At 45.3% G+C, this 14659-nt stretch overlaps 3 protein-coding genes and 2 pseudogenes across 3 annotated transcripts; 2 read left to right on the top strand and 3 right to left on the bottom strand.

Annotated features, from left to right (window-relative positions):
- Nucleotides 1-363: 363 nt before the first annotated feature.
- On the bottom strand, nt 364-970 carry LOC110680704 (annotated as a pseudogene).
- Nucleotides 971-1075: 105 nt separating this feature from the next.
- LOC110680701 (histone H2A-like) lies at nt 1076-1827 on the top strand. Its single transcript, XM_021856492.1, has 2 exons — nt 1076-1378; nt 1720-1827. The coding sequence occupies exons 1-2, from the start codon at nt 1076-1078 to the stop codon at nt 1825-1827; spliced, it is 411 nt and encodes a 136-aa protein (XP_021712184.1).
- A 554-nt stretch (nt 1828-2381) lies between these two features.
- Nucleotides 2382-2864, bottom strand: LOC110680703 (annotated as a pseudogene).
- Nucleotides 2865-7027: 4163 nt separating this feature from the next.
- On the top strand, nt 7028-7594 carry LOC110680702 (histone H4). The gene has a single exon (XM_021856493.1). It carries the CDS (start codon nt 7236-7238, stop codon nt 7545-7547), a length of 312 nt encoding a protein of 103 aa, XP_021712185.1. The 5' UTR covers nt 7028-7235; the 3' UTR covers nt 7548-7594.
- Nucleotides 7595-12184: 4590 nt separating this feature from the next.
- On the bottom strand, nt 12185-14428 carry LOC110680706 (histone H1-like). The gene has a single exon (XM_021856495.1). The coding sequence runs from the start codon at nt 13011-13013 to the stop codon at nt 12333-12335; it is 681 nt and encodes a 226-aa protein (XP_021712187.1). The 5' UTR covers nt 13014-14428; the 3' UTR covers nt 12185-12332.
- Nucleotides 14429-14659: the final 231 nt, after the last annotated feature.

Raw genomic sequence — 14659 nt, 5'->3', positions numbered from 1 at the left:
CAGAAATGTTGAACGTACGAAGTGGATCTTCTTGTTTTAAATCAAACTGATGGAAAAACTTAGATCTAGGGTTTTTTTGTGAACAGATTTTTCCCTATACTGCTTAACAATTAAATTCCTATTATTTATTACGCAGCTGAATGGGGATCCAAATCTCTGCAACTGTAATCGTTATAATTAATCAATACTGAAACTGATAACATCGAATAAATAAAATGAATTGAATAAATTCAAACTGATAAGAGAGGGGGGTGTTGTCACGTATGAAGTCACCGCCGTGGCACTACCTCAGTCGGTTCAATAGTGTGATAAAACAGTCTAGTGTCAGATTTTCAAAATCAACTCTTTTTCGGGATTGAAATAGTGGCCCTGAAAAGGGCCTTTTGGTTTGGTGTGATTGAACGCAGTGTCGGTCGTCATTTACTTGGAGCTGGTGTATTTGGTGACGGCCTTGGTGCCTTCCGAAACGGCGTGCTTGGCCAACTCTCCCGGGAGCAGAAGCCGGACGGCGGTTTGGATTTCGCGGGATGTGATCGTCGAACGCTTGTTGTAGTGGGCCAGGCGGGAGGCTTCGGCGGCAATACGCTCAAAGATGTCGTTGACGAAGCTGTTCATGATGCTCATGGCTTTCGACGAAACGCCAGTGTCGGGTGAACTTGCTTCAACACCTTGTAGATGTAGATGGCGTAGCTTTCCTTCCTGCGCTGCTTCTTCTTCTTCTTATCGCCCTTGACAATGTTCTTCTGGGCCTTGCCGGATTTCTTCGCGGCCTTTCCGCTGGTTTTCGGTGCCATCGTGCTGCTAACGTTGTTTTAGATTCCAAACGAAAACTGAAACTGATGCCCGACCGAACCAGTCGGTTCTCTTTTATACCCGTAGAATGGTGAGCGCTGTTCCGCCCCTTCGCTTCGTTTGCTACTTCATCCATTTCGTTCGTACCATCCTAGTATGAGTGCAGCGCAGGGCTACGCATGTATAAAAGATACCCTCATCCGGTGAAATCACCATCAGTACCGCTTACGTACGCCTTCGTGAACGTTTGTTTCTCAAGTCCACTCAAACTCAACCACCAAAAATGTCTGGCCGCGGCAAAGGAGGCAAAGTTAAGGGGAAAGGCAAAGTCCCGTTCCAACCGCGCTGGATTGCAGTTCCCAGTCCGGTCGTTTTCACCCGTCTGCCTCCGGAAGGGCCAACTATGCCGAGCGTGTCGGTTGCCGGCGGCTCCAGTCATACTTGGTGCCCGTATGGAATATCTTGGGCCGCTGAAGTGCTCGAATTGGCAGGAAACGCTGCCCGTGACAACAAGAAGACCAGAATCATTCCCCGTCATCTGCAGTTGGCCATCCGCAACGACGAAGAATTGAACAAGCTGCTGTCGGTGTTACCATCGCCAAGGTGGTGGTTCTGCCCAACATTCAGGCTGTCTTGCTGCCGAAGAAAACCGAGAAGAAGGCATAAGTTACTACACTGCGTGCATCAAACCAAAAAACCGTCCTTTTCAGGACGACAATATCCAGTCCACCGCTAGAGAGTTGTTGTTGAAATATTGCAGATTTATCTAATTTAGCCACAGAGAGGATCGATGAAGAGATATCGGCCATATTATGACCATTTCTGAATCAATTCCTAGATTCCGCGGGGGGAAACGTTGGGCTTCTTAAATGTTCTGTTCGGGATACCTCGAACTTTCGATTTTTGGAGTTCAATTTGCCGAAACAGAAACATAAAACATTGAAACAGCCAGCCCTGCGTGAGCTGTTCCTGAAGAGAGAGGAGGGTAAACTGTTCATCCAGTTCCTGCCCCATTTTCTACTATCTACTGCTTGACAGTTAGAAGAGTTGATGAAGCAGGTAGTATTTAAAACTTATATTATTTATTCGAGGAAAGGCTATATCAGGAAGCTCCTAATATTGAGGGAATCAATCAATTTCCAACCCCACAATTATAACTATCATAGGGGTGGTGATTCAAAGTAAACAAGCCAAAGATTACGTTTCATCATACGGTCAAACTTTCAATGTTGGATGTTCGAGTTGTCTAGTTTGTAGCAACAAGGGGAGGCGAGCTGGGAAAGCTTCTGAATCCGGAAAAGAGCATAAGAAGAAGGGGAAACATACGGCCGGTACCAGAGAATGAAGTCCGCGCTGGAGATGCACATTCAAAAGTGTGTGCAAAGCGAAGCATGAAGGGGACAACTCGAGTTGTCGGTTGGTTGACGTACCTCCCCTCATCAGTGTTGAGAGTATGATCGTTCGGTGGTCAAGGGGCTTTAGGAAGTAGTTCCCCCAGGGGAACAAACAGTTTTAGGTACACTGAAGGGAAAATTGCTCACACAACTCTTTTAGGGAATGCTTCTAGTGGCCCTGAAAAGGGGCCGTTTTGTTGAGAATGGCAACTATAATGCAGACCGAATTTAAGCGCGTTCTCCACGGATACGGCGAGCCAGCTGGATGTCTTGGGCATAATGGTGACACGCTTGGCGTGGATGGCGCAAAGGTTGGTATCTTCGAAAAGACCGACCAGATAGGCCTCGCTCGCTTCCTGCAGGGCCATGACAGCCGAGCTCTGGAAGCGCAGATCGGTCTTGAAGTCCTGGGCGATCTCACGAACCAGACGCTGGAATGGCAGCTTGCGGATCAGCAGCTCAGTCGACTTTTGGTAGCGACGGATTTCACGCAGAGCAACGGTTCCTGGCCGATAACGGTGAGGCTTCTTGACACCTCCGGTGGCTGGGGCGCTCTTGCGAGCGGCTTTGGTAGCCAGCTGCTTGCGAGGAGCTTTTCCTCCAGTAGACTTACGAGCAGTCTGCTTGGTACGGGCCATTGTGTTAGATGATGATTAATTTGCTTTCAATCCAAACGGATCAGTTTGAAACGCAGCGACAGAATGAGGGTCAAAAATTATTATTATTACAATTGTTTTTATTTCTAGTTTTTGTTTGTTGGTACAGTAATTTTACAATGTAAGAGTTTCAACTTTACAAGTTTTTCTGCTTAGTTTCGTCTGTTTTGAATAATTTCAGTTTAATTTACATAGCTTTCCGCGAGTTTACAGTTAAACCACTTGGTTAATTCCTAAAAAAGTTTTTTTTTTTTTTCCTTACAATTTAACTTAACCTAATCCTATAAACTATTGTCATCCCGTTTTGGAATTAGTTGCAATTTTCAGGCATATATGTTTCTAATTGTTGCTGATTCAGATTCAAGTGCCCTGGTTTGGATTTTTTCAGCCTGTGTGTTTATTCTTACAGTAAGAGGTTCGATATTTGCTAGCCGATGAAGTTCTGCTGTTCGCGTGCGCCTTGGGCGGTTGAGTATCATCCTCAAGAAATTGTTTTGGACGACTTGCAATTTCTGCAAGTGGGTCCTTGCGCACCCCCTCCAGATTGACGAGGCATGTTCCAGCATTGGGGATATGATCATCTTGTAGACCGCAAGTTTGTTTGTTAGGGAGGCCTTCGAGCGACGGTTGATGATTGGGTAGAGGCGTTTGAGCAGTATTGTGCTTTTGGTAACTCTTTCATCGATGTGTTGGCGGAAAAGCATTTTGCTATCCATGATGAGGCCTAGGTAGCTTACAGCGTCAGACCAGTGTATTTCTGCTCCTTCCACTTGGATGTTTGTTGCTGGTACCATCCGGTAACTATTTTTGTGAGGGAAAATGATGGTTTGGGTTTTTGCTCCGTTTACGCAAATTTTCCACGTTTTGAGATACGTGGTGTATTCGTCGATGCCTTTTTGGAGCTTTGGCACCAGTGCTCTTATGACTCGTCCCTCGTAGCTTATCGCAGAGTCGTCTGCGAAAAGTGAGAGAGTGCCATTTCCTGGGAGGGCGGGGATATCCGACGTGAAGAGATTGTACAGTATTGGCCCCAAGATACTACCTTGGGGGACCCCTGCATTTACAATGTATGGTAGCGAAGAGGAGCTTCCTATGCACACTTGCGACGTTCTTTCGCTGAGGTAGTTTGCTATAATCTTTACCAGGTAGGTGGGAAAGTTGTAGCGGAGGAGTTTGTGTGTGAGGGCATCGTGCCACACGTTATCGAACGCCTTTTCAATATCCAAAAAAGCCATCGCCGTCGACTTGGATACCGCTTTGTTCCGCCTCACAAGGTTGGTGACTCGTTGGAGTTGGTGGATCGTAGAACGCCCCCGTCTGAACCCGAATTGTTCTTCGAGGAGAATATTGTTGTCTTCTGCATGCTCAAGGAGCCTGCTATAGATACACTTTTCAAACAACTTACTTAATGACGAAAGCAAGCTGATTGGGCGGTAGCTCGATGCGAGTGTGGGGTCTTTCCCTGGTTTGTGGATCGGCACAACTTTGGACAGCTTCCAAGCGGACGGAAAGTAGCTGAGCTCCAGGCAGCTATTGAATATTTCCACAATGAGGGAGTGCGCGTTGGGACCCAAATGCTTGAGGACAATATTGAATAGACCATCAAAGCCAGGGGCTTTCATGTTACGGGAGAATCTAATGGCGGACTTTAGTTCTTCTGTTGTAACCTTTCGGTTGGCTGGGAAATTATTTGGTGTTTCAGTTAAGCGAGTCTTACTGTCCCTTACTGCCTCTTCCATCGGGCTAGCGATGCCTTGACCTAGTCTATGAGATGCCATGAAATGGGCCGTGATATCGTATTTGCCTTTTCAATTGGTGTAATATATTTAACATTGCCGTCAACTATTGGTGGGATAGGTGTCGGTTTTGATTTTAGCACCTTTGTTAAACGCCAGAAGGGCCTGGAGTGGTTTGGTAAATTTTCAATATCCCTACTAAACTTATTATTTCTAATCTGTTGGACTCTACTAGCTATTATCTTATTCAATTTTCTTGCATAGTATTTTTTTAGAAAGATTATGAGTGCGTTGGAATTGTCTCCTTTATGCTGTTCCTAACCGCAATAATTTTTTTAGTGACACTATCCAGTTGTAAAAACTCACGTGATATTGTAGTCGCTGGGATGAATCTATCCTCGGCCTCTCCGATTGCGTCGGTAATCGATTGGATCGCTCTATCGATGTCCTCAGTTGTGTTTAGCGTGTGATGGTCGTCCAGGCTTTCTTCAACTAGTTGTTGGGAATCGCGGCCAGTCGGCGCGATGGTAGTTCCTTCTTCGCTGGGGTTCACGAAGGGTGATTGAAGTGTTCACCTCGAAGATTACCGGCAAGTGGTCCGATGACAGTTCGGTGAGGGCTTGAGGTGTCGTTACATTGTCGGGGATGTTGGTGAGGATAATATCTAGAGTTGAACCCACTCCGGCTGGGGAGAAGTACGTGGGCGACTCCGAGTGTACAATTGTATAATGCCCTGCTTGAGCATCGTTGGCTAGCACGGATCCGTTTTTGTTGCTCTGGGTGTTTCCCCAGATTGAGTGGCGAGCGTTAAGGTCACCGGCGAGGATGAATTTACTGGGCCTTCGAGTTAATATTTGGATGTCGTTTTTGAGCTGAGTTGTTGTTCCGTCTGCGTCCTTGCACTGTATAGGACAGTACGCCGCAATCAGGATGATAGGTCCATTGGAGGAGGTCATTTCGATGCCCACAGCTTCGGTGATGCTAAGGCGGAAATCCGGAAGCATTCGGAACTTGAGGTTACGTCGGATGGCTATAGCTACACCACCTTTTCTTGCAGTGATACGGTCCACGCGAATGACTTGATGATCTGGTAGGCTGAAGTTTTTGTTTGGCTTTAGGTGCGTCTCCGTTATGAGAGCGACGTCGATTTCGTGTGTTCGGAGAAATTCAATGATTTCCACCTGTTTATTTGCCACCGAAGAGGCATTGAAGTTAAGCAGTCGAAGAGAGAATGCTACGATGCTGGTAATAGAATCGCATCATTACTGCTACTTGTTGATCGTTGGTACGGCATGCCCTTGTTTGCTTGTCCAATTCGGAAAACAGGAGCGCCAATTGGTCCATGGAGTATGGTGCGTCGCTTGGGGGTGTGTTTGCCGCTTCCGCATATGTGCGAAAACCAGGTGGGGAAACCGGAGGTGGTGGGTGCCGTTGGGTTTGGGATGGAAGCGATAGCTCCGGGAAATTTTCACCAATGATGTTGATTTCCTTCTTTGGCTTTGGGCGGGTCCTTTGGGCCACCGTTTTGCGGATGTTGATGAATTCGTTCCGTTTGGGGCAAGTACGGCTCATCGAGGAGTGGTTTTGCCCGCAGTTCAGGCAGGCAACAACAGCTTCCACTTCACAGGAGGCCGACCGATGATTTTCACCACACTTGGAGCAACGGCTTCTCATGTGGCAGTGTTTCGATCCGTGCCCGAAATTCAGGCAATTTCCGCATTGAGTCACTTCTCTGTGGACCGGTTTGTACCGCTCCCATTGCACGACGACGTTGCCCAGAGCTCTGATACTTTTCAGTTCCGTTAGGTTTGTTGAACCTTTGACCAGATGGAGCAGGTACAATTGGTCGCGGTATTTGACGGCCTGGTTGTGGCGCCGCATCTTGAATATCTGCACCAGTTGCAGATTAGCAATCTTCAGAGTGTCCATCAGCTCACTGGTTTCCATGTCGGGAAGGCCTCGCAAAACCACTTTAAGCGGCTTTTCAGAGGCGATGTCGTGGGTGAAGTATTCCGCTTTCACCACGTCGAGGTACTCGGTCACCGATTTGTAGTGCGGAGTTGATGGGACCGTAATTTTCACGCCATCCGTAAGGAGGCGCAGTTCCGCTTGGAGCCCTTTGGCGATGAGCTGATTTAAATCCCTTACGAGATTCATCGAGTTTCCCTTGACATAGAAGGGCGGCAACTTCTCCTTCTTCTGGACTCCATCGGAAGACAGAGTGGCGTATTTGTTGGAGCTGAGTAGCTTCTTGTTGGCTTGTTCCACCGAATCCGCAGCGGTGGTGTTTGGGAGCCGGCGCTTGGTGCCAGTGGGGCGAACTCCATCAGATGGAGTGGTTTTTCCCATGGCTGGGATGGCTGAATTTGCAGGCAGCAACACGAAAGCGAGGTTTGATTTCTCGGTACGAGCGATAACTGAACGCGTCTTGCCAAAACGAATGGCGAAAACAGAATGAGGGTCAAAAAACCAGGCAGTCCTCTTTTATATGCTCATATCGATGCAGGCAACCAATCGGAAGCCACGGAAGAATAGAACAAGCAAGAGAGGAAAGAAGAACTCAACCCTCGAGTGGGTATAAAAGTGGCCGCTAGTGTTTGGCGCAGCCATCAGTTCCAGTACTACCGTCGTCGAACACAGAACCAAATTCATCCAAAATGACCGGCCGTGGCAAGGGAGGCAAAGGACTCGGAAAAGGAGGCGCCAAGCGTCATCGCAAGGTTTTGCGTGATAACATCCAGGGTATCACCAAGCCCGCAATCCGTCGTCTGGCTCGTCGTGGAGGAGTCAAGCGTATCTCCGGACTTATCTACGAGGAAACTCGTGGTGTGTTGAAGGTGTTCCTGGAAAACGTCATCCGTGATGCCGTTACCTACACTGAACACGCCAAGCGTAAAACCGTTACCGCTATGGATGTTGTCTACGCTCTGAAGCGTCAGGGACGCACCCTGTACGGTTTCGGAGGTTAAATCGCATTCCAAAGTTTCGCTCTTCAAACGGCCCTTTTCAGGGCCACCAAACACACTCATCAAAGAGTTGATATGACAAATGTTCACACACACTAAAAGCAAGGGTAATCTAATGGGACAAGCACTACACGCTTTTGCAGTCCGGCGGTGGCGTGGCTTGGGGAGAAAATTCTCGTCTCCGATTGGAAGACACCATAAAATGCCAATATATATATATCGTCCCCTTAATGCTACAACTAGATAACTCGAAAATCAAAATTTTGAGATGTGCAACTTTGAAAGTATGACCGTTTAACAAGGTGATGGTTAATCGCAGAGATTATGATTGAAAAATAATCTTTAACTTGTGTATTTTGAATCACACGCTTAAGACCTGTGGATATTTTGCAGATCTAATTAAGAAAAATGTTTTGACATATTGAAGTCAAAAATTTCGAATTTCGAGTTATCTAGTTGTAGCATCAAGGGGACGATATATATACATACATAGTCTAGTCTAGTCAGCACTGTCATTTCCCGGGGTGGCACACTACTGTTGTTACTTACTTGTTGTGCTTCGGTTTCGGTTCGAAAACAACAACCGCTATGATGCCACGCCGGTGAAATCCAGTGCGTGCATCTTTCCATACCAATCTCACGTGCATGCATCTCAACTCCGGACTTCAGTGTAAGGTACGGAACGCTCGTCGTACCACTCCCTATTTCACCCTCATCAAATTCCATTAGGATTGCGTTAGGAACTTCTTAGTTTGCCTCGCTCGGTTCCACAATGCGATGGACGAACAAATATTTCATCATGTTCCACACTGTGCCTTATGAGAAATGTCCCATAATGTCCCGCTCACTGGATGCGGTTGCAATCAATATTTACAAGCACTGGAATTGTGTTCGCGCACCCGAAACGAAACGAATCACCGAACCGGGAGAAAGACGGGAATTTGAGAAGGTCACCGGGAAAATCGTTTTGAACGAACATTTTCAAGCTTCGAAGCTTTCATTGAAATGCATTGAAAGTGGATGATGAAATGTCTACCGTAAAATGGGGTGTTTTCAAGCAACTTCTAGTATGTCAATAATTAAACAAAGGACAGCCCTACTACAGTAAGGACCCGATTTTGTCAGCCCCTCGATGAATTTCAAATTTCGACATGGTTACATGGACTTTTAAAGAGGGTACGTGGTAAAGCATGACGATACCAATTTTTTGACAAATCTAAAATTGGCTGACAAAATCGGGTCAGTACTGTATTCTCTCGTCGCGTGCCAAACACAATGCTGAGGATCCTATGACAGATTTCTGAGATAATCATGAAAATGTGTGATTTTTGACGTAACTGCAAAACAGGGTTGTAAAGGAATTTGACTTTCGCAAATGAAACCATATTATGCCAACAACAAAACATAATCTTTTTGATCAATAACTTTGATGCTTTCATTCATTTTCATAAGTTATGCTCAACCTTAATCAGATAATACATCAATATTATCGAACTTGGAACTCCTGCAAACGCAAACCGTTTTCTTTTAACTGCTAGATCTTTCATAGTTATTAATCTGGAAACTGTCAATACTTCGTAAAATTGTCTTGAATTGTTTTTGATACTTGAATGCAACAGGATCATAACCTATATACAGTTAACTCTCCCTAACTCGATATTGAAATTGGCTTGAATTGGTTTTGATACTTAAATGCAACAGGATCATAACCTATATATTTGCATTTGCTTCTTTGAATGATTGTTCTTCTTCGTCTTCGAAAATAGCCCCTATTTGTTTTGCTGGTCTGCTCGATAGGTAGACAGTTTGACAGTTCGATAGGTAGATTTGGTTTCACTCTTCGCGCAACTCGGGTGCCTCTGAGAAATAAAAAAAAAAAATTCCCATTTTTTCAGGGCTAGACATTTTAGTAATATTCAGTAACAAACAAAATAGTCCCCTTAACCTTTACAATGCAGTTTTACTTCACGGAACAAGCCTAAAGTATAATGGAATATATATCGGCATAAATCGAACGAGTTTTGTAACTTGGAAAAAGTAGAAAAGATAATCCCCTAACACCCCGCTAACTTTCAAAAAGAGACTTTTTCCATAAGAAATATTAAAAGGCGAAATCTAGATAACATTTTCAAAAGCTTTTGTCTGCGTTGTGATCTCAATTAAATATACTTATGTTCTGGGTTACCCACATATTTTTGTTAATATTGTTTCATTGTTTTGTAGTTGAATCTTTTTTGCCAATAAAATTCTTTCAAAAATGGTTTGAATCGTTTTCAATATCTAGACTCCACAATACCTAATATTAATAGATATCCCCGATCACATAATGCAGCTCACAATCCTCCGAACAAAGCAAGCATTTCAGATGACTGATATATCGACTTCCGACGTTTTTGTGACTTTTCAAACTTGATGGAGAAGTTCAATCCCTTAAAACCCCACGAGTCCTTAACACCCCATTTTACGGTACTAACTTCTTAAAAAGGTTTCACTTTTCTCAATAATTAGCAATGTAGTACAATGTTTGTTTGATTTTTTGAGCTTGGCTCTAACTTTTCGACTCAAGAGTTTGAAAGAAAAGTTTACTAGCCTAAAATAATCTTGCCGAAAGTTTTTGCACTCAAACATATTGGATACAAAAAAAAAAAAAAAATCCTAAGTTGTTGAATATCCATACCACAATAAATCCAGATTTCCTTGGGAACAGCATTTTAAGAGTTTCTAATCTCTCATTAGTTAACTAATCGATTACAAATTGAATAGGTAAGGTAGATGCTGCTACATGTGTGGGTTTGTTTTATTTTTTTAATTCACCCTAGATTTAATTACTTTAGAGAAACATCAATTTAATGAAACACTGATTTATTTTGGCATCTGGAGTTTTTGTCGGCCAAATTATCTGAAACTCGGCAGTAAGACGCACTTGAAGAGCATAATGTTGATAAATAGCAGTTAAGGCCTTCCTTAGTGTAGTGGTAAAGTCGGTCCCAACAAGCCATGTGAGCAAAATGGTCACATAAAAAATAAAGTGAGAAGCCGGCCAAGAAAAATGAGAAGAAGAAGAGGCATTCGCAAAACCCCATGTGCGAAATAAATCAAAAGAATGAGCACAAAAAATTTTGATAATGAAGACGCGTTCACTCCAACGGAAATGCTCCACGTGTAGTAACAGCGGCGGAAGTAATTTACCGGTTTCAATTTGAGTGTCAGGAGCTCAGGGCCAAATTTTCGAGCCGCAAATTTTTCTCGGTGCACGCAAGCAAATGGCGGCGGTGCTCACTCTCTTTCTCTCGTACCCAAACTGCGATGGGGATGTGAGGCGTTCGATTCGCCAATCACGCTTAAAATCAGTTACACGCAGTGGGGAAATTATTCCTCTGGAAGTTGGCGATCGAAGTCCCGTTATGTGCAGTTCAGAATCAATCGAAAGGCACGATGATGACTGATTCTGAATCTTGCTTCGGTACCTACGAAATTGTGCGGCAAGCACAAACTGTATTAATTTGCTCTCATCTTTGGAATAGTGGAACAGCATTGGATTACGAAAATCAAACATACTGAGCAAGGTCGACCCATTGGCCCCGAAAGATTGAGATTTTCAGAAGCCAATCCCTGGGCTTAGTATATTTTACTGCCAATTAATTTAATTTGCAACATCCACAAGAGTAATTTGATTATTCCGCAAGGAAAATAGTGGCAGTTCGCTCATACTGGATCAGCTGTCAAGATTACTTTGGTAATTAGCAGCAAACTGTACTTGACCGCTCTACTTGGGATGTCGATACTCAGCCTGCCCAGTAGGTCCGGTACGTACGGACCTGTGAACTAGACTATCGAAATGCATACATTTTGCATTTTGACATACGAACGCTTTATGTTTCGTTTTAGCATCAACTCACATCCAGGCGTCGGTAGGCGCGTGGTGTACGCACAGACCTAACGATCGCAAGGTCCTTGGTTCGATTCCAGGTTGCTGCGAGAAACATTTTTTGTTGCCAATGTTTGGCTTTCATAAGGCAAAGCTATGAATTTCAACCCGATTTATTGTGGCGAATTTTCATAAGTGCATCCAATGTATTTCGATAGTCCATTTGCCTGAGTGTATTGAAAACGCACGGGCCTATCGATCGCAAGGTCCTTGGTTCGATTCCAGGTTGCCGCGAAAACATGTTTTGGTTTCACAAGGCAACGCTACGAATCTCAACCCGATTTAAATAAGGCTCCCCCAAAACTACGCGACGTTTTACGGCGACAGCGACACGATTTCGTTGTCGTGTCGCTGCAAGCACTCTTCTATGGAACCATCTTGACTGACACGACGCGAATCGCTGCGAAATCGCGTCGCTGTGGCTTATCAAACAGTGCATCAGCGAAATCGCGACGTTTTTTTTTTTTTTTTTTTTTTTTGTCGCTGTCGCCGTAAAAAGTCGCTTAGATCTGGGGGAGCCTTTAAGTCGACAGACGTCTTCAAATCCTTGAATCATTCGAGTGTATCAAAAGCTGTTCCTCTAGTGGAGGTTTGCTTTGGGTACGGATGCACCGCTACAGTGAGTGCCAGCCAGTGCTGCATGATTGGCCAATTTTATTGATTTGCGAAAGGGTTCGGGAAGAATTCGCCATTCAGTGGCAAAGTGCACGTAACTTTTCGGGGGGATTTATTTCCCTCTGTGAGAGGAATGGAATATCATTGACTGTGCAACTCTTTGTTCTAAACTTGGATGGTAGTCCTGAAAAGGACTGATTGGATGTTAGATACTGTTTTACAACAGTACGGTTGCTGTCCCAAATTTACTTCTTGGCAGCGGTCTTCTTCGCGGCAGCTTTCTTGGCTGGGGCAGCCTTCTTCGGTTTTGGGGTCTTGGGCTTCTTGGCGGCGGTCTTGGAAGGTTTGGTGGCCTTCTGCTTCGGAGCAGCAGCCTTCTTCACACCACCGGCCTTTTTGGCAGCCTTGGCACCAGCAGCTTTGGCTTTCTTGGCTGCAGCCGGCTTCTTGGCTTTCTTCTCGCCGGCTGGCTTCTTGGCCTTCTTCTCCCCAGCTGGTTTCTTGGTGGCCTTCTTCTTCTCTCCGGTAGCCTTCTTGGCCTTCTTCTCGCCGGCCTTCTTCGGTTTCTTCTCACTGGCGGCCTTCTTAGCTTCAGCCTTCAGCTTGAACGAACCGGAAGCGCCGGTGCCCTTGGTTTGGACGAACTTGCCCTTCTCGACGCCATTCTTCAAGGCCTTCTTGAGGAATGGGGCAAGCTTGGCGACATCGCATTTGTAGTTGGCGGCGATGTACTTCTTGATGGCCTGCAGGGACGATCCGTTGCGTTCCTTCAAGGTTTTGATGGCAGCAACAACCATGTCGTTGACTGGGGGGTGGGTCGACGGCTTCTTCGGCTTGCCCTGTCCCTTGGGGGCCCTTGGCTTCTTGGTCTTGGCTGGCGAGGCAGCCGGGGCTGCGGCAGCGGCTTCAGTGGCAACTTCAGACATCTCGATAGGTAGCTAGAGTAACACTCACACGATGGCGATAGTAAACGAATGAATGACGGAAATTCTGGCAACAGTGCGGTGTTCGATTTCGTCGTCTGTGTTAGGGATGCAGACATGGTCGTCCACTGGATGACTGTTCGCGAAATATTGTACATATTTTTGGTAACACCTTTTTAAAACGCATTTTTCCGGTAATCGCACTAAGTATTTGCCTGTCTAGTATGTCCGTTTGGTGAGTGCATGAGTCTCGCTAGCAGCCCGTCATCGCCACATCGGGCCGGTTTCGCGAGAAGCACCGCTGAGACATGTCTTTACAGCACCCGTGCGCCATATGGTGTGGCTTTGCTCGATAAAACAATCAATAGTAACTATTGAAACAATACCACCCTGCACGGCGGTGGTGAATTTGGCAACATGAATGGTTGCTCTTTGCGGTGACATGCGGGTATAGCCAGTATGCCGGTGTCTAATGGCCCCTAATGAGCCTCAAACAAAGTCATTCCCAGTGCCGACGAGCGATGTTACGCGTTTGGTTTTAGTAAACTTTGAACAATGTTAATTTGATGTTTTTCATCAAACATACCGAAAACTTGGGCTCGACTATGACGTCAGTCACACGAGTTTGTGCCATTTTGTCCGGAAAACAATGTCACCAAACACTAATCACCTTCCACCTGTGCACTGTTGGTTGGTCGAATGTGTGCAAATTGCTGGCATTTGCCTCAGCCATCGGCGGCAACTGCATTGGAAAAGGACAGTGCACGTGCTACTATGGATCTAGTTTATCTGAGAATGTTTTACTTCAAGAAGCAAGCAAGCAAAGCAAGCACCCTCCCTGCGGTGGAATCTGCAAATGAGCTAGTGCGAAATCTGCCCGAATAGGCATCGGTTTTGCTAGCTGCAGTTGCATCGAATGAACATTCCATACAATCTCTTCTGGCGGCAGTAGTACCGGACATGTCGCGCTGAATTCGCGACAAATTGTTCTCGGAAGTCCCTAACATGCCCCACGGCACGTGTTCCCGGTGTAGAAACTGCACCCTACACTCCCCCGATCGAGATATATTTTTGTGTACAGTGCCCTCAGGGGCTGTTCAACGTGTCTGTCCGTGCTAGTACTGAGCAACACCCGAGCCAGGAAGCCGAATGGCAACCACACAACGTGTCATGTCACCATCATTCGCAAATTTCATAACGCCAACAATGACCATTTGCAACGCGCCCACCACCCATTGTTTCGTTTGACCCGTTACATCTCGAAGACACACCACCCACCCATGAGCTATGTGAATGGGCCCCATCAATGGGAACTGATTGATGGCATTATCGAGCTTATCCGATCGATAACATTTGCATCAACTCGTCCCCTTAATGCTACAACTAGATAACTCGAAAATCAAAATTTTGAGATGTGCAACTTTGAAAGTATGACCGTTTAACAAGGTGATGGTTAATCGCAGAGATTATGATTGAAAAATAATCTTTAACTTGTGTATTTTGAATCACACGCTTAAGACCTGTGGATATTTTGCAGATCTAATTAAGAAAAATGTTTTGACATATTGAAGTCAAAAATTTCAAATTTCGAGTTATCTAGTTGTAGCATCAAGGGGACGAACTGTTGTTCGATAAACGTTATTATGATA

This window comes from Aedes aegypti, unplaced genomic scaffold (genome assembly GCF_002204515.2).
Source record: "Aedes aegypti strain LVP_AGWG unplaced genomic scaffold, AaegL5.0 Primary Assembly AGWG_AaegL5_hic_scaff_1748_PBJ_arrow, whole genome shotgun sequence".
NCBI lineage: Eukaryota > Metazoa > Arthropoda > Insecta > Diptera > Culicidae > Aedes > Aedes aegypti.
This window is presented reverse-complemented; position numbering and strand designations above follow the sequence as displayed.

Bases quoted from the DNA above. Each gene is read 5' to 3' on its own strand.
- LOC110680701 (XM_021856492.1), top strand. From the start codon at position 1,076: ATGTCTGGCCGCGGCAAAGGAGGCAAAGTTAAGGGGAAAGGCAAAGTC. The intron at 1,379-1,719 runs GTGTTACCATCG...TTGCCGAAACAG, and splicing joins AATTGAACAAGCTGCTGTCG to AAACATAAAACATTGAAACA.
- LOC110680702 (XM_021856493.1), top strand. From the start codon at position 7,236: ATGACCGGCCGTGGCAAGGGAGGCAAAGGACTCGGAAAAGGAGGCGCC.
- LOC110680706 (XM_021856495.1), bottom strand. From the start codon at position 13,013: ATGTCTGAAGTTGCCACTGAAGCCGCTGCCGCAGCCCCGGCTGCCTCG.